The following is a 25,385-nucleotide window of genomic DNA, read 5'->3' on the forward strand; positions in this document are numbered from 1 at the left end:
CTGGTAGAGTTTACATTTTAGTAGTAGGAGACAGACTATAAGAAAAACCATAATAAGCAAATTCATTAGTAACTAATTCTAAAAGGTGATTAGTGGTATGAAAACACTGCGAGTCGGGGAGATAAGTGGACAGTAGAGCCAGGATGGATGTGTGGTGGCAGGTGGCAGATTGAAGGAGGATCGTCAGGATAGGATATTGAGAAGTGGAGTAAGCTATGTGAACACCTAGAGGAAGAGCATCCCAGGCAGAGGGGAGAGCCAGAGTGTACCTGGATAATTTGAGGAATGGCAAGGAGGTCTGTGTGTGGAACAGTGTAAGCAGGGGACAGAGTGGACAAAGAGGTCAGGCGGTGAGAGAGGTGATGGAGTGTCAGATTGTCACCCTTGTGAGGCTCTTGGCTTTTACTCTGATTTATCTACCGGAAAGACCTGAACAGAGGAGTGACGTGATTTGACTTTATCTTGTAGCAGAATCAGCCCAGCTATGCTGGAAATAAATTATAGAGGAGCAGAGACTTCCCTGGTGGTGCAGTGCTAATGCAGGGGACACGGGTTCGAGTCCTGGTCTGGGAAGATCTCACATGCTGCGGAGCAACTAAGCCCGTGCGCCACAACTACTGAGCCTGCACTCCAGAGCCTGCGAGCCACAACTGCTGAGACCATGTGCCACAACTACTGAGCCTGTGCTCTAGAGCCCAAGAGCCACAACTACTGAGTCTGCGCTCTAGAGCCTGTGAGTCACAACTACTGAAGCCCACATGCCTAGAGCCCATGCTCCACAACAAGAGGAGCCACTGCAATGAGAAGCCCGCGCACCACAATGAAGAGTTGCCCCCACTCGCCGAAACCAGAGAAAGCCCGCACGCAGCAACGAAGACCCAACACAGCCAAAAATAAAACAAATAAATAAATAAAATAATATTTAAAAAAAAGATTATAGAGGAGCAGAAATAGAAGTGGGGAGCCTGGCTAGGAGGTTATTGCTTTAATCCAGGTGGGAGAGGATGGTGGCTCTGACCACACGTAGCGGTGGAGGGGGGAGAGGGAGCTGGAACCCTTAAATGCTTTTAAAATACATCCAATAGGGCTTTCAACAGATTAAATGCGGAGTGTGTAAGAGAAGGAGTCATCCAGGATGGTTTCAAATAATAGCCCACACCTGCACTTTGCCTTTTAGAGATGACTTACAAGACTTCAGCTAGATTTGTTTTCTCGGTTTCATCTAGGACTCAAAACCCACACCTGCTGACCCGGTGAGACATGTGAGAGCAAGGATCATGTCCTATTATCTCTGAATTAACCCTCTTACTAGAGCATTACATGGAGTATCATACACATGGTAGGAATTTAACAAGATTTCACAGGGTGAATGAATAGTGGAATGAACATATGAATGATACATGTGGACAGAGACCATTCATTGCCTCATTCTTCAAAAGAAGGCGCTGCCTTTGAGGATATGAGGTGCCTGGGGAGTGTCTCCAAAGATAATGTGAAGAAAAAAGTTCTTCAAAGAAATCACATATCATTTGAATTTGAATCTTACTTAACCTAAATAACAGAGCAAATCTATATGGATTGGCTAGATATCAACAGAACCGAAAGTAGAATTTATAAAATAGATGTGCTAGAAACTTATTTTTAAAATTGTTTCATCATTTTCAAAGGTAATGTTACTACATGGCTCTTTCAAAGAAAGAGCAATGGCTCCCTGCAGGAATCTAATTCTGCTCAGGGATCGAAAATCGACCGAGAATAACCCACAAAGACACCTAGGACCTGGGCCTTAAGAAACTCAAAATCTGAATAACTGCAAATTCTTTAATTTGACCTTCAACTAGAAAGAAGACAGAACATTTCTGAAAGTAAGACCATAAATCAGGAAAAGGCTGATGACAATCAGATCCTTGTGCATTTTAACAGGCATCCACATAAAGCATAAATGGTATCTAATAGTATAATGACACTGGCGACCAGTGGCTCAATTCTTGGCTGTGCCGACACTCTTGCAGTGTTCTTAACTGAAAGTGTGCTATTTGCACAGTGGAGGCTAAGCATAGGAGCAAACAAGGTATCTTATAGCTGCAGATAGCAGATGCTGGACAAAGCCTTCTGAGATGACTTAGTCCTCACTGTACCTTCTGAGACCAGGGTGATAACTGACTGTTCTGCTTGGAGGAGATGACAGGCAAGTGGCTTATTTTTAAAGGTCTCTAGTGAAAAGAGTCTCCTGCTTCTAGTGTAGTTAGAAGTAGAATTCCTTTTTGTCCTAATGCTCACTAGAGGTGGTATCATTATTAATCATCCCTTATATTGAAGTTTTGGACAGGCAGATGAAAACAACTAATAAAATCATCCTCCAACAGCAGACGGTAATAAATGTAATGAATATCAGTTAGTATAAACATCACTGAGAAATGTATAAGATCTAAGGGATTGTTTTAGCAATCATGGTAATATTAATTATCAGCATAAAATGAAGTTAATTTTGGTGTTAAAATGATGTTTGAAAATAAAATAATGGGAACTAATTTTACTTTATTAAAGATGAGACGTTGCTTCTTTCTTGCATTGGTTTCTTTCTGTGCTATACACTATATAAATGCATGTTTTTAAGTTTTGTGTTTGTTTTGTTAAATAATGAGCTTAGTGCTACTGTTGTGGGGCATCAATAAAATGGCGCAAACAATTTCCTTTGCATCTAATTTTATACAAACACATTTTTATACAACTGATTAATGCTGCTTGTTAGACAACTCGATATCATTTTGTCAGTTTCAACATAACCCGTCTCTTCCTTCCTCTGCCAATTTAGAACATTTCACCATTGACTGCCTTACAGTGCTTTTTCCCCCCTTAAGTAACATACTGCAATTTAGTGGATTACTTACTTCATCTTTAAATACCTTTCCATGTTCTTCACATCCAGGTAAGCTCTGTATGAATTCTGACACCTGTTAAAAATAAGATCAAAATTCCAGTTTAGGGCTTCCCTGGTGGCACAGTGGTTGAGAGTCTGCCTGCCGATGCAGGGGACATGGGTTCATGCCCCGGTCTGGGAAGATCCCACATGCCACGGAGCGGCTGGGCCCGTGAGCCATGGCCGCTGATCCTGTGCGTCCGGAGCCTGTGCTCCGCAACGGGAGAGGCCACAACAGTGAGAGGCCCGTGGACCGCAAAAAAAAAAAAAAAAAAAATTCCAGTTTAAAAAAAGAAGCCAGAATCTAAATGCTACAGGTTCAAAATATTTAACCTATACTTTCATTGTTTCTCTCAGAATTATTTCTTCTCTTTCAGAAAAAAAAAAGACTAAATCCCACATGTATTCATGTTGTCCTCTCCTTAAGCCAGTACTCCTACGTCTGGCCCCTGGCAGACCAAGAAAATAAAATATACCTCATCTGTGCTCCATTTGGAAACTTTACTGGCAGGGATGCCGGCTACAGTTGGGAGAAGTTTGCTCTGCTGCTCCCAGCGCAAGGGCAGACATGGAATCGGGGACTTAAAGGACAGAAAGACCGCCGACCGCCGCTGTCCCTGCTGTACGCTGGGTTCTTCCCGGGCACCTGGTTGACAGAAACAATCAGGAATTCACTCACTGAAAAGCAGCCAAAAAAGCCCCCAATGCCATGTGTTGCCCCCAAACAATGAGTAGCATGGAAGCAAGGTAAAGCATTGGTTCAACATTACATTCATTGAATAATTACACTCTCGTTCATCTTTACTGAAAGTCACCATAAGAAACAACCTAAAGTTCAACTGACATGTTTGCCACATCACCCATCACTGAAGACGTGCATCATTACATCATTCAATGTTCCCTCTTTAATGCTTCAGATAAGAAAGCTGCCCCCAAGCTTTAGTGACAAGGAAAATAACTCTCACCCTACGAAATTATATTTGGTTCCCTTTTGGCTTTGGATGTCCTAAAAGTAAGAGCCAAGTTGCATGCTCAAGTCCAACCACTGTGTTTACCCTGTAGTTACCATACCTGTTCTCTCCTTTTACTTCAGCCCTGTTTTGTTCTTCCAATTTCTATTTACTAATCACATTGATTTTTTAAATAGCTAACTTATTTTTTGAAAGGGGATATGAAATTATTGAAATAAAAATAAAATAGCATAAAGGCAAATGCTTTTGTCATTCTTCGTTTGTGAAGATCAAAGTTAAAACTACAGAATATTCTACTTATCTGCCAGTTCTTCTGACTCCAAACCTAGTTTACCTACTGCTCTTCTAAAATGGCTGTTTTCTAGCAAATGTTTTTTTTGTCCTTGGGACTCCTGACTTAGAGTTTGTCCATCATTATCTCCGTAAGGTCGGATCCTTTAGAATGGAAATCTTTTCTGAAAACTACTTACTCAAAGCCCATCAGAAGAAGGCACCTCCCCACACTTACTCTCCACTCTGCCCACCAGCTCAGCTAGGAACTGAAGGTGGCAGCACACCTAGAACCCCCTCCAATCACACCCCACCCAGCAAGGAAACCACTTCTCTGAGTTCAAACACCATCGCTTCTTTTGCCCTGGTTCTGAACTGTAAGTTTGATGAAAACTTGGTATCTGACCTCTTTCTCTCAACAGGGTCTGTGTGATTCATCCACATTGCTGTATGTAGTTGTAGCTCACCTGCTCTTTGCTGTGTGGTTTTTCATTGTTATAAATATTTCACAATTAATTTGGAGCTGATGGACATTTGAGTTGTTTTTAAGTTTTGGCTAAGACCGACAGTGCTGCTATGAATGCTCTTGTACATATCTTTTCTCAAATATATGTATGCCTTTCTGTTGCATACATACTGAAGAGTGGGACTTTGTGGTTATAATATTTGTGTACATTAAGCCTCAGCAAATTCCACCAGTTTTCCAAAACAGCTGCGTAGTACACACCTACTAACAGTATAAGAGTGTTCCAAATGCTCCATACACATTCTTATCAGCATGTGGTACTGTCTACCTTGCTCACTGTAACCCTTTTGGTGCAGGTGTCATGGCATCATATTGTGGTTACAACTGCATTTGTCTGATGACAAAGTTGACAATCTTTTTCTATGTTCATCAGTCATATGGAGAAACTCTTTTGTGAAGTACTTATCTATTTTATGCCCATTTTTTCATCAGGTCATCTTGCCTTTTTCTTACTGATTTGTAGAACTTATCTATCTATCTATCTATCTATCTATATATATATACATACTCTGGGTAAGAATCCTTTCTTGAAAATATGTATTACTTATATCTCCTCCCACTCTGTGTCTTCTTTTTACTCTCTTAAAAAGGTCTTTTGATAAACAGAAGTTCTTAATTGTAGTAAAATTTATTATTTTTTTCTTTTAGGGATAGTACTTTTGAAGAAATCTTTGAGAATCTTTGCTTACCCCAAGGTCCTGAAGATAGCCTCCTCTGTTTTCCTCTGAATACTTTATGTTTTACCTTTCACTTTGAGATCACAATCCATCTGAAATTTATTTTTGTGTATGGTATGAGGTAAAGATCAATATTCATGTTTTTTTCCCACATGGATTTCTAATTGCCCAACCATGATTTAATGAAAAAGATCAACCATCCTTTCCCTGCTGTACTGCAGTGCCAGCTTAAAAATAAATCTCAATGTGTTTTCAAATATTCTCTTCTGTTTCACTGGTCTCTTCACATGGACCCACAGACTTTAATTACTCTCATTTTATGAGTGTACTGATATCTGTGATCTAGGTCTTCTTCAAGACTCCTTGACTATCCTTACCCCTTTGCATTTCCAACTTTAGGATCTGCTTGTTAAAAAAAAATGCTAGGATTTACATTGGGATAACCACTGAATATACATCAATTTGGTGAGAGATAACGTCTTCACAATATCAAGGCTTTCAATCCAAGAACAAGGTATCTCTCTCCATTTCTTTGGATCTTAAAATACCCCTCTTCAATGTTTTGTCATTTTCATGTAGAGGTCTTGCATATCTTTTGTTAAATTTATTTTTATGTGTCTGATGTTTTCTGTTGCTATTATAAGTGGTATAGTTTTTTAAAAACTATTTCCTACTGTTCTATGGTGGATCTTTAATAACTTTTTTCTTCAACTAGCCTAATCTAAATTTGAATTGCTCTGAATGTTAGAAAAGTCACTATACTGAATTAAAAGAAAAAAAAATCAGGCTTCCCTGGTGGCACAGTGGTTGAGAGTCCACCTGCCGATGCAGGGGACACGGGTTTGTGCCCCGGTCCAGGAAGATACCACGTGCCACGGAGCGGCTGGGCCCGTGAGTCATGGCCACTGAGCCTGCGCGTCTGGAGCCTGTGCTCTGCAGCGGGAGAGGCCACAACAGTGAGAGGCCCGCGTACCGCAAAAAAAAAAAAAAAGAAAAGAAAAAAAAATCTATCTTACTGGAGCTAACACCCACTGGTCCTTGCTCTATCTGAGTGAGCTCATATAGAAAACTGTGTCTGCTCCCCATGAAACCTTTCAGTTCTTCAAATATTTTATAAAAAACCCTTCATGGTCCCTCTTTCCACATTTCATCCACAGAATCTCATATAATTGGTTTTAAGGTTTTAGGTCTTCATCCTATTTTACTGAAAATCTATTATGAGCCAAATATACAAACCTGTACCAGTTTGTTTTTATTCTTTTAAAATTGCCCAGAGTTCAAGAAACCTTTGTTTTGCATAAATATGGGGTAACATAAAAACATTCCTTAATCTCAGACAGTCCCAAGAGTTCAGCAATTATTTGCAACACATTATTTGTAAATCCTTCAGGAGATGGACTTACATGAAATGGTAAGAGCTCTAGTTCCACACTAGAATAAAACAACACAGTCTACTTTGTAACTTGTATTTGGATTGCCTGCCACAGAGTGTCAGTTTTTTCCAAAGCCATACACTTTCTTCTATAACTATTTATGTTCTGTTGACACTTGGCACTGTTTCCTCCTTCACTGAAGCTCCATTCTATGTTCATTCTATTCCTGCTAAAGTTGTATTATTCACAGTTCATTTCTAATGCTCCTACATCATTAGTTCTTAGAAAAATAACTGAGCCATTCTAAAGAAATGACTAAAAACCCTAAAGCTCCTATATTTCTGGTAGCATTTGCATGTCTTTGAAGCTGACATCATACATAGGCGTAGACTCACACACCACTCCAATACTAATACCAATTTTGCATGCTTCACCTTAAGACCCCCCTTCCTTTTGCTGATTCTTTCATGTTGACTGATGCCCAGTGTTATTTTCTGATGAATGGGGCAACTGTAGCATTTACCAACCACAGAATATGCCATCTCCTCAGAAGATGTTAGGTACACGCTCTCAATCCAAAAAGGATAAAGAAAACAACTTCATTTGAGTGGATATGTATTGGATCCCTTGAAATGCACAGAAACGTGACTCCAGGTTTTTATTTTAACATGTGATATAGACTAAAATAAACGCACACAGACTCTGGCTCAAGTAGCTGGCTCAGTGCAAAGAGTAGGGAAGAGTAGGTTTGAATGTGTATAATGTGCTTTAGAAAAGAAAACAAAGCTTTTTTATTCTGGAAGACACTTCTGCCAATAGCATTTTATGAGGGTCAGATTTCTCACCACCCTCCTCTCAAATGATTTACTTGCATGAAAAATAATACTTTTTAAGGAGTTCTCTGTAGTTTTTGAAGATTCCCAAGAAGAAAATTTACCCAAGGCATATGGTCAAACTTTTTCTCACTACTCCCACACCCTGACTCTCCTTCCTCCTGGGGAGAACAGTAACTGAATAACTAGCCCCACAGAACCACCCTTGACCAAGATAAGACCTTGAGAACAGACACTCTGCAAAGGAGAGCAACAAGATACATTGAACCTGACTTCCTAATACTGCTGAGTACCATTAAATCCTGGAGCACCTACCTTTGAGCTTCCTCCATGTGAGAGAGAGATAAACTGCTTTTACCTGATATAAACCACTTGTATGTGTTTTATGTCACACACACACACACACACACACACACACCTAATCCTAATCACTACCAAGGTTTACTGCAAGAGCATTTATAATAGTGAGAGACAGGAAATAACTAGCTTAGATATCCACTAGAGATTGGTCTATTAAATGATGCTGCATTGATCATCGATCCACAGAGGGAATATTTAATATTATTTTGTAATTAGTATAAATATTTATGTAAAAATGATTGTAGTATTACGTAGTTAGAAAATTGCAGGTTACACACTAGTTAGTACAATATTTCAGATATTAAAAAATCAGCAAAAAACTCCCCCAAATTCAGAAAATGGTGTGTTAGAAAATAAAATTACAGATAATTTTGATTTTTTGCTATTTGATTCCCTGTATTTTCTAATTATTCTATAATAAATATGTTATTTTAACAATAAGTTATATAAAACCAGAAGCTGATATTGAATAAGCTACTTATTGTTACTCAAAAATAATAACAAAAAAATGAAAGCCTCACTTTGGTGACTTGGAAAGCAATTTAATGCACTTTTGGAAATAATTATTAAACATCAATTGCTGGGCTCCCTTAATATCAGAAGCAAGAAAATATTAGATGGGAGTAGCGTTAAGAGAAATAACTTTGTGGATCTTTGGTTTTACTGCTATTTCATCTCTCTAGACAATTATCAAATGAGGAAGATTTTTCTTATGTTGATACTTAATGGATGGATAGGAAAGCCCTGCCTCTACCATTTACATATATTGTTTGTAATATGGAAATCACTCATTCAGCAATTACTTATTCAGCACTTACAATGCAATGTGGAGGGCTACATCAATACAGCATATTCTTGTAGACTTTCTTGAAATGAAGTTTAATAGATAATAATGTATTTATCCAAAGCAGAAATTTGCAAATACAAATGTCTCTCAGTTCTGGTTGAGAATAGAGGTATTAAAATCCTTGATTTGGCTTAGGGTAGGAAAAAGTGAAGGAGAAGATTAAACCTTGTAAGAAGACAGGTCTGATAAAGGTGATTGTGAAGAAATATATCTTCCAATGTTTCATGCAGAATCAAGACAATAAATCTTCAGAATAGAGACCACCATCTAAACCGAACATGAAATCTCCCAGTAGAAAGAGATGTCTTCACTACCATGGAGCCTGAGAACCTGCTTCCTATAGGACTGTTCCCATTTGGGCCCAGTAGAACCACAGGGAGGGCAAGATCCAGAGAAAAGGAAAAGTTCTCTTCATGTTCCCTGCTGCTTTTGGACTCAGATCCCATTCTGCTTCCTGTTTCCAAGTCTGAACAATGCTAAATCAACAAGCCACAGCATGACTTGCCACTTGTCCTGACTCATTCCTATCCCTTGAAGCCAGTGACAGAAGTGAGACCAGAATCTCCAACTGCCTTCTTTCATTTTAGTTTCAAAACAATGCTAGGAGGTAGCTATCCCGAAGATGAGGAAAACACATTGTGAGACAGGGCAAAACCCATAGCCACCCTGTGAGATAGGGGAAGCATCAGTAAGAGACCCTGGATCTTCTGTCTCCTAATAAGAAAGTATAGGGTCATGGTCAAGGGGGTGAGTTTAAGAGTCTGATACACATGGATTCAAGTCCCTGTTCTGCCACTTACTAGCTCTAAATTTTGGCTAAATCAATGTAATAGGATCAGTGTAAGGATTACATATTTTAAAAAATGCTTATTCCAGTGTCTGACATATAGTAAAGACTCAGCAAATGGGAAAACTTATTCCTATCTCGAAAGAAAGGCATGCCACTGAGAGTAACCTGAATATAAAAAGGCAAAGATGAAAAGGAGTCAATGACCCTTTTAAGCTAATATTCCATGAGTCTATAAAAAAATGCTCTTAATGTGAAAGGAAAAAAAGCCAGAAGGATTGGGATACATCTGTCAACCAAGTTTTTTTTAATGGAGTTACTAACTGGTGACTAAATATAAAAAGGATGAACAATAACAATGATTGGGTAAAATAAGTGGATCACAGCATCAAGGAATGTGGATAAAATTAGCTCCAAGATCCTAAACTCAGGCGTGAAAAATATTTGAGGATCATTTCAAGGTTAACAACCAAAATAAAAACCAACTGCTATGGAAGCAAAAAGCAAGCCTGATTTTTCAAGTGAGAATCTAGTACATTACAAAATAAAATTCAACTCTTTCTGCATATCAGCACCCCTGAGAGAGAAAGTTTGAAGAGGGGAAAAGAAAATTACACATTTCCCAGGAATACAGGAGTTTAAATTTGAAGGTCAATTTATAGGATCCTTTATTAATGGGCCTTCCTACAATGGAGGAAATGAATTAGTTTATCTTTCAGGCAAAGGAGACAGAAGCCAACAAAACGAAAAAGAAGAAAAAGTGATGCATTGTTTTCAGTAAAGGTCCCCAAAGGTCAAATTCGGTAGCATAGTGGCAATCATCAAAAAATCAAAAAGGCTCATAATCACACATATTGTACGGAATTAAATTGAATTAACTGAAGAAACAAGGTAGGAAGATTTTTTTTAGGGGGAAGTGCTTTTAAAAATCAATCTGCTCTAAGACTCCAAACAAAATAGTTCTCATGGGCTTACTGAATCTTAAATCCTACTAGCTATAAGGAATACAGGGTGGCCTCTTTTCAGACTCCTCTATACTAAATAGTGCACAAAATGCAAGAAGATTTCTCTCCTTTCCCTTATCCCCTATTCCACCACTGGTGAATGACATTGTGAATGAACACTAGTTGAGCACCTACTAGGCTCAGCATATCTACCTGACCCTCAGGCTCAGGTGTGAAAGAGGAATTCTACCGGCACCCAAATGGGAGCATTGAGGGGTAAGTGTTCTTCACAAAAAACCTGGGGAAACTTCTCTGCACTCAAAAATGATAAAATAAAAAACAATCACCAGGGGCCTCTGATACGTTCCACAAAACATTGGGAGAGGAGTATTGATTTATTGACAGAAGAGTTTCATGTTAGTTAAGGCACAAGGGAATATGACCTCTACAAAACAAACCAGGCTATGAAAAGAAAAATACAAGCCAGTGCAGGAAATTAAGGGAAAACAAAAACCACTATTAAAATTCATGTTAAAGGCAGTAACTAGTATACTTGACAGGGCTAGAGTAAGACATTTCAACTTGAGAAATATGTCTAGAATATCAAAAAATGCATAAGCTGTTGAAATATTAAAATACTTCCATAATGGCTGGTAATAGTCCCCTCCACCCTCAGCAGTCAGGCCCTTGCAGGACTTCCCTAAGATGCTGCAACGAAGTACAGCAGGGAGCTTCCAAATTCTGCTCCAGCACTAAGGCTGGTGTTTGTTTTAACTGTCCTGTGCAATGTTGGCTGTCAAACCAATTGTTAAATATTTTGAATATCATCCTTTGGCTCTAACCCAACAGTAAAAGGTATTATCAATCAAAAAGGAGAAAAGAACAAAAGTAATAATAAAAATAATAACTGAAGGAATTTTTCGGGATTAAAAAAAAATCCTGGATCTAAAACAAAAAAAAAGTAAATAAAGCGCATGACATCTCAGGCAAAATAATGAAAAGACTGAATTTAGGAGCCAGATTCATTGCCTAAAACAAAAAGATTGGATTGAATTGGGCCTAATCCCACATATGTGAAAGGATGTTTTGGTTTGTTGTTCAGTTTTTTTCAGTTCTGTTTGATTTTTCTTAAAGGAAAGTCAGAGACCAAATGACCAGCTAGGTGTAGTGGACACTGTGGTGGGGTTCCCCTTCGGAACCCAGAGATTCATTCTCCTACCTGCCGACTGCTGATGCCTCAGAGCTACCTCCCTCTCCAGGAACTGCCCTAAGCCAAAGGGACGCTCCTTGCCCAAGGACACGGCCCCTCTCAGCCAACATCCAAGGACTGATCAATACAAAGGCCTGGTCCTCATGCCTAAATTCGGGATAACTCAGAAGGGTCATCTGGAGCTCCTTTATGGGATCGACTGAGGCTTCTGCTGTAACTGCATCACAGCTCATTCTGCCCTCTGTTGCTTCTCTCACTCTCTCATTGGTATCGTTCCCAAGAGTACCCACCAAAAACCTTCTGCACACAGCACTCCCAATGTCTGTTTCCAGAGAGCCCAATCTGAGACACTAGGTCATGGCTCTATTGAGACCTGAGAGGCAGGAGGACAGAAAAAACTAAACACATCCACCCACTGACTAGGATCTGAGATATCACCAACATCACCAAGATACAGGAGCCCTCAGACACCATAAGATCTCATTTTGGACTGAAGGATCATGGGGTACAGGGAAAGACAACCAATAAACTCTTAAATGGTAATGTCAGGAAGTGAAATTCAAATCTTTTCCATACAACATGAATCTGAAAAAAATTTCAAAAAAAAAAAAAGAAAGAAAGAAAATCTAAAGCTAAGAAAGCAGTTAAATAAAAGCTGACAATCATAACATGATTTCACTACAGTAAAAATTAATTTTATGGAAGTTTTACATAAAATGTTTCAAAAGAGAAGGGGAGTCATCAAACTCATTTTAGGAGGCTAAAACTGGATGAGATATTAATATGTGAACCTTGCTTAGGAACATATGTGCAAAAATTCTCAAAGCAGCTTGTTTTTATGAGGCTCCCTTTTACTAATGAAAAATAAGACAGTAAGTAAAATATGCATATTGAACTATAGATTTTATGGGTGACAAAAATAATAAAGAGTTATATATGAATCCTAGCAATGTTTCTTTGGAAAGAATTGTAAGACAGAAAAACTCAGGCAATTCAAATAAAAAAATATAGGATAAAAATACACAAAGTTTGAAAAGACATAAAACTACCACAGAAAAAGAGAGAACACCATGCATATCATGTTAATAAACCTGAAATTCTCCATTAATTAGACTATTTTCAGAAAGAAATGATCAAAATCAGCTCAGCAAATAAAATGAAAAGTGAATTGCATCACCAAGTTAGGAAGAAACTGAAAGGTTATCAAAAAGTTCAGAGCCCAGAAGATTTTATTATGAATCTGCCTAAACCTTGCAATGATCAGATAATTCCATGCAATAGACACTCATTTCACAATACTACTACTACTTCTGCTATTACTACTACTACCACTATCAGCTAATACTTTGGCCACTGATGCATTTATTCCTCATAATAATCCAGTGATGTGGGTACTATTAAGAAACTGAGGAACAGAGAAGTTAAATACTTTTCCCAAAGCCAGCCACACAGCTAGTACTGGTGGAGCTGAGAAGAGAATGAAGGCCGTGCTCCTAACCACCATTCGCAAAGAAAGGCTGAAGCCTTTGATTAAGAACCCGATATACCCTGATGACAAAAGCTTCGTAAATTAAATGTTTTTCTTCCTTTCTAAATGACCAGAAACATTATAGCACTTATTATGTGCCAGGCACTGTTCTAAGCAAGTTACAAATGTTACTGTACTCAATCCCCATAACAACTGTGGGAGGGAGTTACCATCATCAACCTTCTGGACAGATAAGGAAACAAGCACTGAAAGGTATTCCATAAAATGTCCAAGATTACACAGCTAGCAGGTGGTAGATCAGGGATGCAAACCCTGGCCATCTGAAGGGTTTGTATGTGGTGCAAGACTAAACACCATAAAACATGCTGAGGACAGCAGAGAATATAACTTTTAAATTAATCATAAATTACTGCTTTATGACAACCAGATATGGAAATCAAAGCATCACTTATGGAATAGGTCATTATAGGCAAACAGTCCTTAGGTGCCATTCTACAATATTATAAACAGTCTAAACCAAATAAAGCACATGACAAGCAAAGTCCCCAGGGACAATCATTAAAATCATAATTGGGACATTTTCTTATAAAAAATAAATAATAATTATAACACTATGCGTAAATTATAAATACCATCTATACTATGAGTAACAGTCATTACGACTTCATGGTTCAGTTAAACCACTGTAATGTCTATTCAGCAAAGATTTAAGACAAATTACTTTCTCCAATACAACTTAAAACTTTTGTTCAAGCAATTTCCTTTTCATTTGGTGGTATTAGATTAAGGCCATATTAGTTCTATTTGAATTTCAACACATTCTGAGATGAGTCTGAAACATATGAAGCAAATGACATCAACAATATCAAAAAAAAATTACGACAAGGACCAAATAGAATGCCTTATCCGAACTTTATATACAATATTGTACAGATATATGAAAGAGACTGTAAATACAGGTCACAGATGAATCCATATCATTGTGAAGTATACACCAAATTTATCCCGAACAATAAACTTTTATTGCCTGTGGTAACAGAACCAACCAAACGAAGTTTATCTTTAATATATAAAAGGGACTGCTACATTCCAGTTAAGTTTTGATTGTTGAGTATTAATAGTAATACCCATCAATAATATGAGATTATTACGGGTACCTGTGGCTTCATGTGATGTCCTCATTTCACTCTCTGTTCTCTCGTCAAAGTCTTCTTTGACATCATCAGCATGCTGGTCTCTGAGAAAAATAGGTGTTTTAATATTTTGTAATAGAAGCATTTAAAGAAATGGGAAAGCGGGGGTGGGTGGTAGTGGTGGGATGAACTGGGAGATTGGGATTGACATATATACACTAATATGTATAAAACAGACAATAAGAACCTGCTGTATATAAAAAAATAAAATAAAATAAAAATTGACGTACAAAAAAAAATGGAATGGCTCAACCCTGTACCTCAGCAACTGTTTTTTTTAATTTAAAAACAAATGATACCATTAAAATGTTAGAAAGCATTTTCAGTTTTACTAAGAAGCAGTTAATATTAAAAACACCTATAAATGTTCATTTTCCTCATTATCAACTTTCATTGACTGTTCAGAAAGATTTTAAAGCTAAGAATGGTATTAAGGTTAACTATTCTGGAAAATGTGGCTACTGAATAGTTCAACTTCAAATTGGGACATGTATTCATGAGGAATTTTACTAGTACTATATGGTAAGACCACAATTTTAAGTAAGAAAAGGGTTTTAAAGTTCATACCATTTAATCCAGTCACTATATACTACTCAGCTCCAGAATTTGAGATTGAGGCTGAGATTGCCCAGGAGAATCAAACTCAATTCTAGGAAGGTTTTCCTGGCTTAATCAGGTCAAATTCATAGGCTGAACTGATTCCACCTCTTTCTGACCAGGAATGAACTAATGCTAATCTAACCATGCCAAGAACGCTCTAAAATGGAATGGACCCATTCCAATCCTAATTCAGAGCTTTACCCTGAAGTCAGAGACAAAAATGGCTTTAAAGGAAACCAGGCACAGGCTATTTATATTTTCTTTAAAACTAAATTTCAGGGATTGAAAAATTTAACCTAATGTATTCCGTTCTCAGGGTTCAAAATAAATCCTTTATAATACTTTATAATACTCTGTACTTATGATGTTCTGTTGTTTCAAATACTGTTACCTTTACAAATATATCCTTAGTTTCTTGAAGACTCAGACCACACTTCTGTTTGGTGTTAAGGGATAATACCTTTGAAATCAAATATCCCAACAAAATATAAAGGAGTTCTATAGTCTTAATTACCAAGGCACTAATTTATTCCCTTTTTGTAACAATAATAATTTAACACAATGATGCCAACACAGTAAGCATGAGATAAATAAAATGTTCACTAGTTCTTAGAAAGATCATTTCCAGGGACACATGAAATTTCACTGGAATCTGAGCTCCCTGGCTTACTTCATACTAAAAACAACTTATCACAACTGCTGAAGAATACTTGCTTATCTGAGAATGGGAAGAATCACCGTTATTATGCAATAAAAATTTTTTTTTCCAAGAGAAATCAATTAATGACCATGGAGGCTCTTACTCCATAGAAAGTGGGGAGATGGAGGTATAGTGAAAACAAATAAGAAAATTGCTGATAACTGGAGAAAGGACACTAGTTGAAGTGATAGTAGAAAACTGTCTTCTCTGTATAAACAGTGTTGAAGTTAGACTTGGTAATTACAACATGTTAAAATCAGCTTATTATGCTAAAATTAGCTTATGTGATCTTCTGAACTTGTTTCATATTAAACTGGAAACAATAATCTTTGAGCCCACAAATCTATCCCAGTAAGTACCGTGGCCACTGAAATAAGTGGTTTGTGGATATTAATAGTTATTAGAAACAATCACATATTAGAATGACATAACTTAAAATTGTCATTTCTCGGAGTCAAAGAAAATAAATTCCCAATTAATTACAGTAGATTGCCTAAAAGCTTTAATGAATAGTTAAAAAAAAATCCAAACAAACAAAAAACCAAACTGAGCCCAAAGGCTAAAATTATATCTTAGAATTTTCTGTATATTTCATTTTTCATGAGTGAAATTGTCCACTGATAATTAACAGTTATATGTTTGTGGTTTCAATAATGCATATTATATTTTCCTTTAAAGTAAACTTTATTAAACTAAAGCTATAAGACCTAAGTATGAGGAAAGTTCTTCTGTATTCTTATGCCCAAATACAATGCCAATGACTTATTTTATGAAATGTAGGAAAAGGATCATTTTCTAGGAGGGAGCAGAGATAGAAAAGGAAAATAAGATGATTGACCCCAAAAGTTTCTTCATCCTAAATGTGCCATAATCCATCACTGAAGAGAAGCAAAAAAGAAGCTTTCTGCTTGTATATTCATGTTCCTTCATATAGAAGCGTGTTCAGTTCTTACTTTCCTTACTTTAACTCATGATGTTTCATTAAATTTAACCCATATAAACTTGGGAATATATACATATGGATATTTATCTTCACCGAAAAACAATTCGAATGCAGGACTCCATAAGAAATGTTCATTGAATGTTTTATTTCCAATTAATAAATTGGTTTTGCTAACTCCTTAAAATTAAAAGTGACTAAGCCCGGGAGCCCGGAGGAAGATGGCGGAAGAGTAAGACGCGGAGATCACCTTCCTCCCCACAGATACATCAGAAATTCATCTACACGTGGAACAACTCCTACAGAACACCTACTGAACGCTGACAGAAGACCTCGGACCCCCCAAAAGGCAAGAAACTCCCCACATACCTGGGTAGGGCAAAAGAAAAAAGAATAAACAAAGACAAAAGGATAGGGACGGGACCTGCACCAGTGGGAGGGAGCCGTGAAGGAGGAAAGGTTTCCACACACTAGGAGCCCCTTTGCGGGCGGAGACTGCAGGTGGCGGAGGGGGAAAGCTTCGGAGTAGCGGAGGAGAGCACAGCAACAGGGGTGTGGAGAGCAAAGCGGGGAGATTCCGGCACAGAGGATCGGTGCCCTCAGGCACACACCAGCCCGAGAGGCTTGTCTGCTCGGCCGCCGGGGCGGGCGGGGCTGGGAGCTGAGGCTCGGGTATCGGCTTTCAGTCGGAGCGCAGGGAGAGGACTGGGGCTGGCGGCAGGAAGAGAGCCTGAAGGGGTTAGTGCACCACGGCTAGCCCGGAGGGAGTCCGGGGAAAGGGTCTGGAGCTGCCGAAGAGGCAAGAGACTTTTTCTTCCCTTTTGTTTCCTGGTGCGCGAGGAGAGGGCATTAAGAGAGCTGCTTAAAGAGGCACCAGAGACGGGCGTGGGACGCTGGGGCTGCTGCTGCCGCCGCCACAAGGCCTGTGTGCGAGCGCAGGTCACTGTCCACCCCGCCTTCCGGGGAGCCTGTGCACACCGCCACTGCCGGGGTCCCGGGACCCAGAGACGGCTTTCCCGGGAAAGCGCGAGGAGCGCCTCGGGCTGGTGCAACGTCACGCCGGCCTCTGCCGCCGCAGGCCCGCCCCACACTGCGCACCCCTCCCTCCCCTCTGCCTGAGTGAGCCAGAGCCCCCGAATCAGCGGCTCCTTTAAACCCGTCCTGTCTGAGCAAAGAACGGACGCCCTCCGGCGACCTACGCGCAGAGGCGGGGCCAGGTCCAAGGCTGAGACCCGGGAGCTGTGAGAGCAGAGAAGAGACAGGGAAATCTCTCTGTGCAGCCTCGGAGGCAGCGGATTAAAGCTCCACGGTCCACTTGATGTGCCCTGCGTCCGTGGAATGCATGAATGGACAGCGAATCATCCCAAATTAAGGAGGTGGACTTTAAGGACAAGATTTAAGACTTACCCCCTTTTCCTCTTTTTACAACGAACTATCCCAAATTAAGGAGGTGGACTTTGAGAGCAAGATTTCAGACTTTTCCCCCTTTTCCTCTTTTTACAACGAATTATCCCAAATTGAGGAGGTGGACTTTGAGAGCAAGATTTTCGATTTTTCCCCCTGCTCTCTTTTTGTGAATGTGTATGTGTATCCTTCTGTGTGAGATTTTCTCTGTATAGCTTTGCTTCCACCATATGACCCAGGGTTCTATCTGTCTGTTTTTTTTTTCAATAATTACTTTTTAATTTTAATAACGCTACTATATTTTATACTTTATTCTATTTTACTTTACCTGCTCTTTCTTTTTTTCCTACCTTCCCTTTCCCCCTCCCTCCCTCCACCCCTCCTTTCCTTCTTCCTTTCTTTCCTTCCTCCCTCCCTCCCTTCTTCCTTTCACTTTCTTTTTCTTTCCTTCCTCCCTCCCTCCCTCCTTTCTTTCCTTCCTCCCTCCCACCCTTCTTCCTTTCACTTTCTTTTTCTTTCCTTCCTCCCTCCCTCCCTCCTGTCTTTCTTTCTTTCTTTCCTTCCTCCCTCCCTCCCTCCCTTCCTCCATTCAGTCTTTCTTTTTCTTTCCTCCCTCCCTCCCTCCTTTCTTTCTTTCAGTCCTTCCTCCCACCCTCCCTCCTTTCTTTCTTCCTTCCTTCCTTTCTTTCCTTCTTCCTTTCTTTCTCTTTCTTTCTTTCTACTTTTTCTCCCTTTTATTCTGAGCCGGGTAGATGAAAGGCTGTTGGTGCTGCAGCCAGGAGTCAGTGCTGTGCCTCTGAAGTGGGAGAGCCAACTTCAGGACACGGGTCCACAAGAGACCTCCCAGCTCCACATAATATCAAGCGGCGAAAATCTCCCAGAGATCTCCATCTCAACACCAGCACCCAGCTTCAGTCAATGACCAGCAAGCTACAGTGCTGGTCACCCTATGCCAAGCAACTAGCAAGGCAGGAACACAACCCCACCCATTAGCAGAGAGGCTGCCTAAAAACATAATAAGGCCACAGGCACCCCAAAACACACCACCAGACGTGGACCTGTCCACCAGAAAGAGAAGATCGAGCCTCAACCACCAGAACACAGGCACTAGTCCCCCACACCAGGAAGCCTACAAAATCTACTGAAACAACCTTAGCCACTGGGGACAGACACCAAAAACAATGGGAACTACGAATCTGCAGCCTGCAAAAAGGAGACCCCAAACACAGTAACATAAGCAAAATGAGAAGAAAGAAAAACACACAGCAGGTGAAGGAGCAAGATAAAAACCTACCAGACCTAACAAATGAAGAGGTAATAGGCAGTCTACCTGAAAAAGAATTCAGAATAATGATAGTAAAGATGATCCAAGATTCTATTTCCCAGATCCAAAATCTTGGAAATAGAATAGACAAAATGCAAGAAACAGTTAACAAGGACCTAGAAGAACTAAAGATGAATCAAGCATCGATTAAAAACACAATAAATGAAATGAAAAATACTCTAGATGGGATCAATAGCAGAATAACTGAGGCAGAAGAACGGATAAGTGAGGTGGAAGATAAAATAGTGGAAATAACTGATGCAGAGCAAAATAAAGAAAGAAGAATGAAAAGAACAGAGGACAGTCTCAGAGACCTCTGGGACAACATTAAACACACCAACATTCGAATTATCGGGGTTCCAGAAGAAGAAGAGAAAAAGAAAGGGACTGAGAAAATATTTGAAGAGATTATAGTTGAAAACTTCCCTAATATGGGAAAGGAAATAGTTAATCAAGTCCAGGAGGCACAGAGAGTCCCATACAGAATAGATCCAAGGAGAAATATGCCAAGACACATATTAATCAAACTGTCAAAAATTAAACACAAAGAAATCATATTAAAAGCAGCAAGGGAAAAAAAAAACAAATAACACACAAGGGAATCCTCATCAGGATAACAGCTGATCTCTCAGCAGAAACTCTACAAGCCAGAAGGGAGTGGCAGGACATAATTAAAGTGATGAAGGAGAGAAACCTGCAACCAAGATTACTCTACCCAGCAAGGATCTCATTCAGATTTGATGGAGAAATTAAAACGTTTACAGACAAGCAAAAGCTGAGAGAGTTCAGCACCACCAAACCAACTTTACAACAAATGCTAAAGGAACTTCTCTAGGCAAGAAACACAACAGAAAGAGTATACCTACAATAACGAACCCAAAGCAATTAAGGAAATGGGAATAGGAACATACATATCAATAATTACCTTAAATGTAAATGGACTAAATGCTCCCACCAAAAGATACAGATTGGCTGAATGGATACAAAAACAAGACCCATATATATGCTGTCTACAAGAGACCCACTTCAGACCTAGAGACACATACAGATTGAAAGTAAGGGGATGGAAAAAGATATTCCATGCAAATGGAAATCAAAAGAAAGCTGGAGTAGCAATTCTCATATCAGACAAAATAGACTTTAAAATAAAGACCATTAGAAGAGACAAAGAAGGACACTATATAATCATCAAGGGATCGATCCAAGAAGAAGATATAACAATTGTAAATATTTATGCACCCAACATAGGAGCACCTCAATACATAAGGCAAATACTAACAGCCATAAAAGGGGAAATCGACAGTAACACACTCATAGTAGGGGACTTTAACACCCCACTTTCACCAATGGACAGATCATCCAAAATGAAAATAAATAAGGAAACACAAGCTTTAAATGATACATTAAACAAGATGGACTTAATTGATATTTATAGGACATTCCATCCAAAACAACAGAATACACATTTTTCTCAAGTGCTCATGGAACATTCTCCAGGATAGATCATACCTTGGGTCACAAATCAAGCCTTGGTAAATTTAAGAAAATTGAAATTGTATCAAGTATCTTTTCCGACCACAATGCTATGAGACTAGACATCAATTACAGGAAAAGAGCTGTAAAAAATACAAACACATGGAGGCTAAACAATACACCACTCAATAACGAAGTGATCACTGAAGAAATCAAAGAGGAAATTTAAAAATACCTAGAAACAAATGACAATGGAGACACGATGACCCAAAACCTATGGGACGCAGCAAAAGCAGTTCTAAGGGGGAAGTTTATAGCAATACAATCCCACCTTAAGAAACAGGAAACATCTCTAGTAAACAACCTGACCCTGCACCTAAAGCAATTAGAGAAAGAAGAACAAAAAACCCCGAAAGTTAGCAGAAGGAAAGAAATCATAAAGATCAGATCAGAAATAAATGAAAAAGAAATGAAGGAAACGATAGCAAAGATCAATAAAACTAAAAGCTGGTTCTTTGAGAAGATAAACAAAATTGACAAACCATTAGCCAGACTCATCAAGAAAAAAAGGAAGAAGACTCAAATCAATAGAATTAGAAATGAAAAAGGAGAAGTAACAACTGACACTGAAGAAATACAAAAGATCATGAGAGATTACTACAAGCAACTCTATGCCAATAAAATGGACAACCTGGAAGAAATGGACAAATTCTTCGAAATGCACAACCTGCCAAGACTGAATCAGGAAGAAATAGAAAATATGAATAGACCAATCACAAGCACTGAAATTGAAACTGTGATTAAAAATCTTCCAACAAACAAAAGCCCAGGACCAGATGGCTTCACAGGCGAATTCTATCAAACATTTAGAGAAGAGCTAACACCCATCCTTCTCAAACTCTTCCAAACAATTTCAGAGGAAGGAACACTCCCAAACTCGTTCTATGAGGCTACCATCACCTTGATACCAAAACCAGGCAAGGATGTCACAAAGAAAGAAAACTACAGGCCAATATCACTGATGAACATACATGCAAAAATCCTCAACAAAATACTAGCAAACAGAATCCAACAGCACATTAAAAGGACCATGGGGCTTCCCTGGTGGCACAGTGGTTGAGAGTCAGCCTGCCGATGAAGGGGACACGGGTTCGTGCCCCAGTCTGGGAAGATCCCACGTGCCGTGGAGCGGCTGGGCCCGTGAGCCATGGCCGCTGAGCCTGCGCGTCCGGAGCCTGTGCTCCATAACGGGAGAGGCCACAACAGTGAGAGGCCCGCGTACCGCAAAAAAAAAAAAAAGGATCATACACCATGATCAAGTGGGGTTTATTCCAGGAATGCAAGGATTCTTCAATATACGCAAATCAATCAACGTCATACACCACATTAACAAATTGAAGGAGAAAAACCATATGATCATCTCAATAGATGCAGGAAAGCTTTCGACAAAATTCAACACCCATTTATGATAAAAACCCTGCAGAAAGTACGCATAGAGGGAACTTTCCTCAACATAATAAAGGCCATATATGACAAACCCACAGCCAACATTGTCCTCAATGGTGAAAAACTGAAACCATTTCCACTAAGATCAGGAACAAGACAAGGCTGCCCACTCTCACCACTCTTATTCAACCTAGTTTTGGAAGTTTTAGCCACAGCAATCAGAGAAGAAAAGGAAATAAAAGGAATCCAAATTGGAAAAGAAGAAGTAAAGCTGTCACTGTTTGCAGATGACATGATACTATACATAGAGAATCCTAAAGATGCTACCAGAAGACTACTAGAGCTAATCAATGAATTTGGTAAAGTAGCAGGATACAAAATTAATGCACAGAAATCTCTGGCATTCCTGTACACTAATGATGAAAAATCTGAAAATGAAATCAAGAAAACACTCCCATTTACCATTGCAAGAAAAAGAATAAAATATCTAGGAATAAACCTACCTAAGGAGACAAAAGACCTGTATGCAGAAAATTATAAGACACTGATCAAAGAAAGTAAAGATGATACAAATAGATGGAGAGATATACCATGCTCCTGGATTGGAAGAATCAATATTGTGAAAATGACTCTACTACCCAAAGCAATCTACAGATTCAATGCAATCCCTATCAAACTACCACTGGCATTTTTCACAGAACTAGAACAAAAAATTTCAAAATGTGTTTGGAAAAACAAAAGACCCCGAATAGCCAAAGCAATCTTGAGAACGAAAAATGGAGCTGGAGGAATCAGGCTCCCTGACTTCAGACTATACTACAAAGCTACAGTAATCAAGACAGTGTGGTACTGGCACAAAAACAGAAAGATAGATCAATGGAACAGGATAGAAAGCCCAGAGATAAACCCACCCACATATGGTCAACTTATCTTTGATAAAGGAGGCAGGAATGTACAGTGGAGAAAGGACAGCCTCTTCAATAAGTGGTGCTGGGAAAACTGGACAGGGACATGTAAAAGTATGAGATTAGATCATTCCCTAACACCATACACAAAAATAAGCTCAAAATGGATTAAACACCTAAATGTAAGGCCAGAAACTATCAAACTCTTAGAGGAAAACATAGGCCGAACACTCTATGACATAAATCACAGCAAGATCCTTTCTGACCCACATCCTAGAGAAATGGAAATAAAAACAAAGATAAACAAATGGGACCTAATGAAACTTCAAAGCTTTTGCACAGCAAAGGAAACCATAAACAAGACCAAAAGACAACCCTCAGAATGGGAGAAAATATTTGCAAATGAAGCAACTGACAAAGGATTAATCTCCAAAATTTATAAGCAGCTCATGCAGCTCAATAGCAAAAAAACAAACAACCCAATCCAAAAATGGGCAGAAGACTTAAATAGGCATTTCTCCAAAGAAGATATACAGACTGCCAACAAACACATGAAAGAATGCTCAACATCATTAATCATTAGAGAAATGCAAATCAAAACTACAATGAGATATCATCTCACACCAGTCAGAATGGCCATCATCAAGAAATCTAGAAACAATAAATGCTGGAGAGGGTGTGGAGAAAAGGGAACACTTTTGCACTGCTGGTGGGAATGTGAATTGGTACAGCCACTATGGAGAACAGTATGGAGGTTCCTTAAAAAGCTAAAAATAGAACTACCATATGACCCAGCAATCCCACTACTAGGCATATACCCTGAGAAAACCATAATTAAAAAAGGGACATGTACCACAATGTTCATTGCAGCTCTATTCACAACAGCCCGGAGATGGAAACAACCTAAGTGTCCATCATTGGATGAATGGATAAAGAAGATGTGGCACATATATACAATGGAATATTACTCAGTCATAAAAAGAAACGAAACTGAGCTATTTGTAATGAGGTGGATAGACCTAGAGTCTGTCATACAGAGTGAAGTAAGTCAGAAAGAGAAATACAAATACCGTATGCTAACACATATATATGGAATTAAAAAAAATGTCATGAAGAACCTAGGTGTAAAACGGAAATAAAGACACAGACCTACTTGGGAATGGACTTGAGGATATGGGGAGTGGGAAGGGTAAGCTGTGACAAAGCGAAAGAGAGGCATGGACATATATACACTACCAAACGTAAGGTAGATAGATAGTGGGAAGCAGCCGCAGAGCACAGGGAGATCAGCTCGGTGCTTTGTGACCTCCTGGAGGGCTTGGTTGGGGAGGATGGGAGGGAGGGAGATGCATGAGGGAAGGGATGTGGGAACCGATGTATATGTATGACTGATTCACTTTGTTATAAAGCAGAAACTAATTTAAAAAAATAATAAAAATAATAAAAAAAGCATCTGTTTTACGAACTAAAAACAAAAAATAAATAAAAATAAATAAATAAAAGTGACTAAGCCCCTTTAGGTTCTGATACTTCCTTTAGCTAGAGCGTTGGCAGGGTGGGGTCAATATGAATAGTCTGTTAGAAAGGGTATTATGAAACAGATGGATGAACAGAACCCCTGAAGGAAATAGAATCCTGACCAAGCACATCCAGAAATGTGGAAACAGTATTAATAAGAAGTAGTAATAAGAAAACTTAACATACTTAAGAACATATTATGCACCAAAGATTGGCTGAGTTCTTTACATGTCCATTATTTCATAACAATCACTGGAAGAAGGTTCTGTTGTTATATCCACTGAAACTTAAAGAGGTTAATCCCCAATTTTCAGGGCAAGTATAGCACCAGGTCTTACTGACACCAAAATCTATAATCAGATTTAATTATTATTTGTTTTTTTACCCTTGTGTTTTTCCAGAATACAGTACATATCCTTGTTACATGCAGTTAAAGGGAACTTGCCTTCTGGTGTCATAATCTTATTTTCAAACCGTATTTTATTGATAAGGTCAGGAATGAGAAATCTGACTCACTAATATTCTTGTTTTATATTTTATTTAAAATAAAAATCACTTTCTCAACTGGGCAACCAATATTTCTCTCACCTATAAGGTTAGAAATTTCACTGCTAATTCTCACTGAATAGGTACTGTGATTAATTTCTTTCTCTGTGCAAAAATGAAATGCTTTAT

General features: G+C 38.9%; 1 protein-coding gene across 8 annotated transcripts in view; it reads right to left on the minus strand.

Annotated features, from left to right (window-relative positions):
• Positions 1–25,385, minus strand: part of L3MBTL3 (L3MBTL histone methyl-lysine binding protein 3) — a 128,236-nt gene that overhangs the window by 2,921 nt on the left and 99,930 nt on the right. For all 8 annotated transcript variants that reach the window (XM_060114378.1, XM_060114377.1, XM_060114376.1 and 5 more), the window contains 3 exons: positions 14,365–14,444; positions 3,397–3,566; positions 2,892–2,954 (listed from right to left, as the gene is read on the minus strand). In XM_060114378.1, coding sequence (XP_059970361.1) covers positions 2,892–2,954; positions 3,397–3,566; positions 14,365–14,444 — 313 coding nt within the window. The remainder of the gene's footprint in view (positions 1–2,891; positions 2,955–3,396; positions 3,567–14,364; positions 14,445–25,385) is intronic.

Source organism: Mesoplodon densirostris, chromosome 12, assembly GCF_025265405.1.
Source record: "Mesoplodon densirostris isolate mMesDen1 chromosome 12, mMesDen1 primary haplotype, whole genome shotgun sequence".
NCBI classification, from domain to species: domain Eukaryota; kingdom Metazoa; phylum Chordata; class Mammalia; order Artiodactyla; family Ziphiidae; genus Mesoplodon; species Mesoplodon densirostris.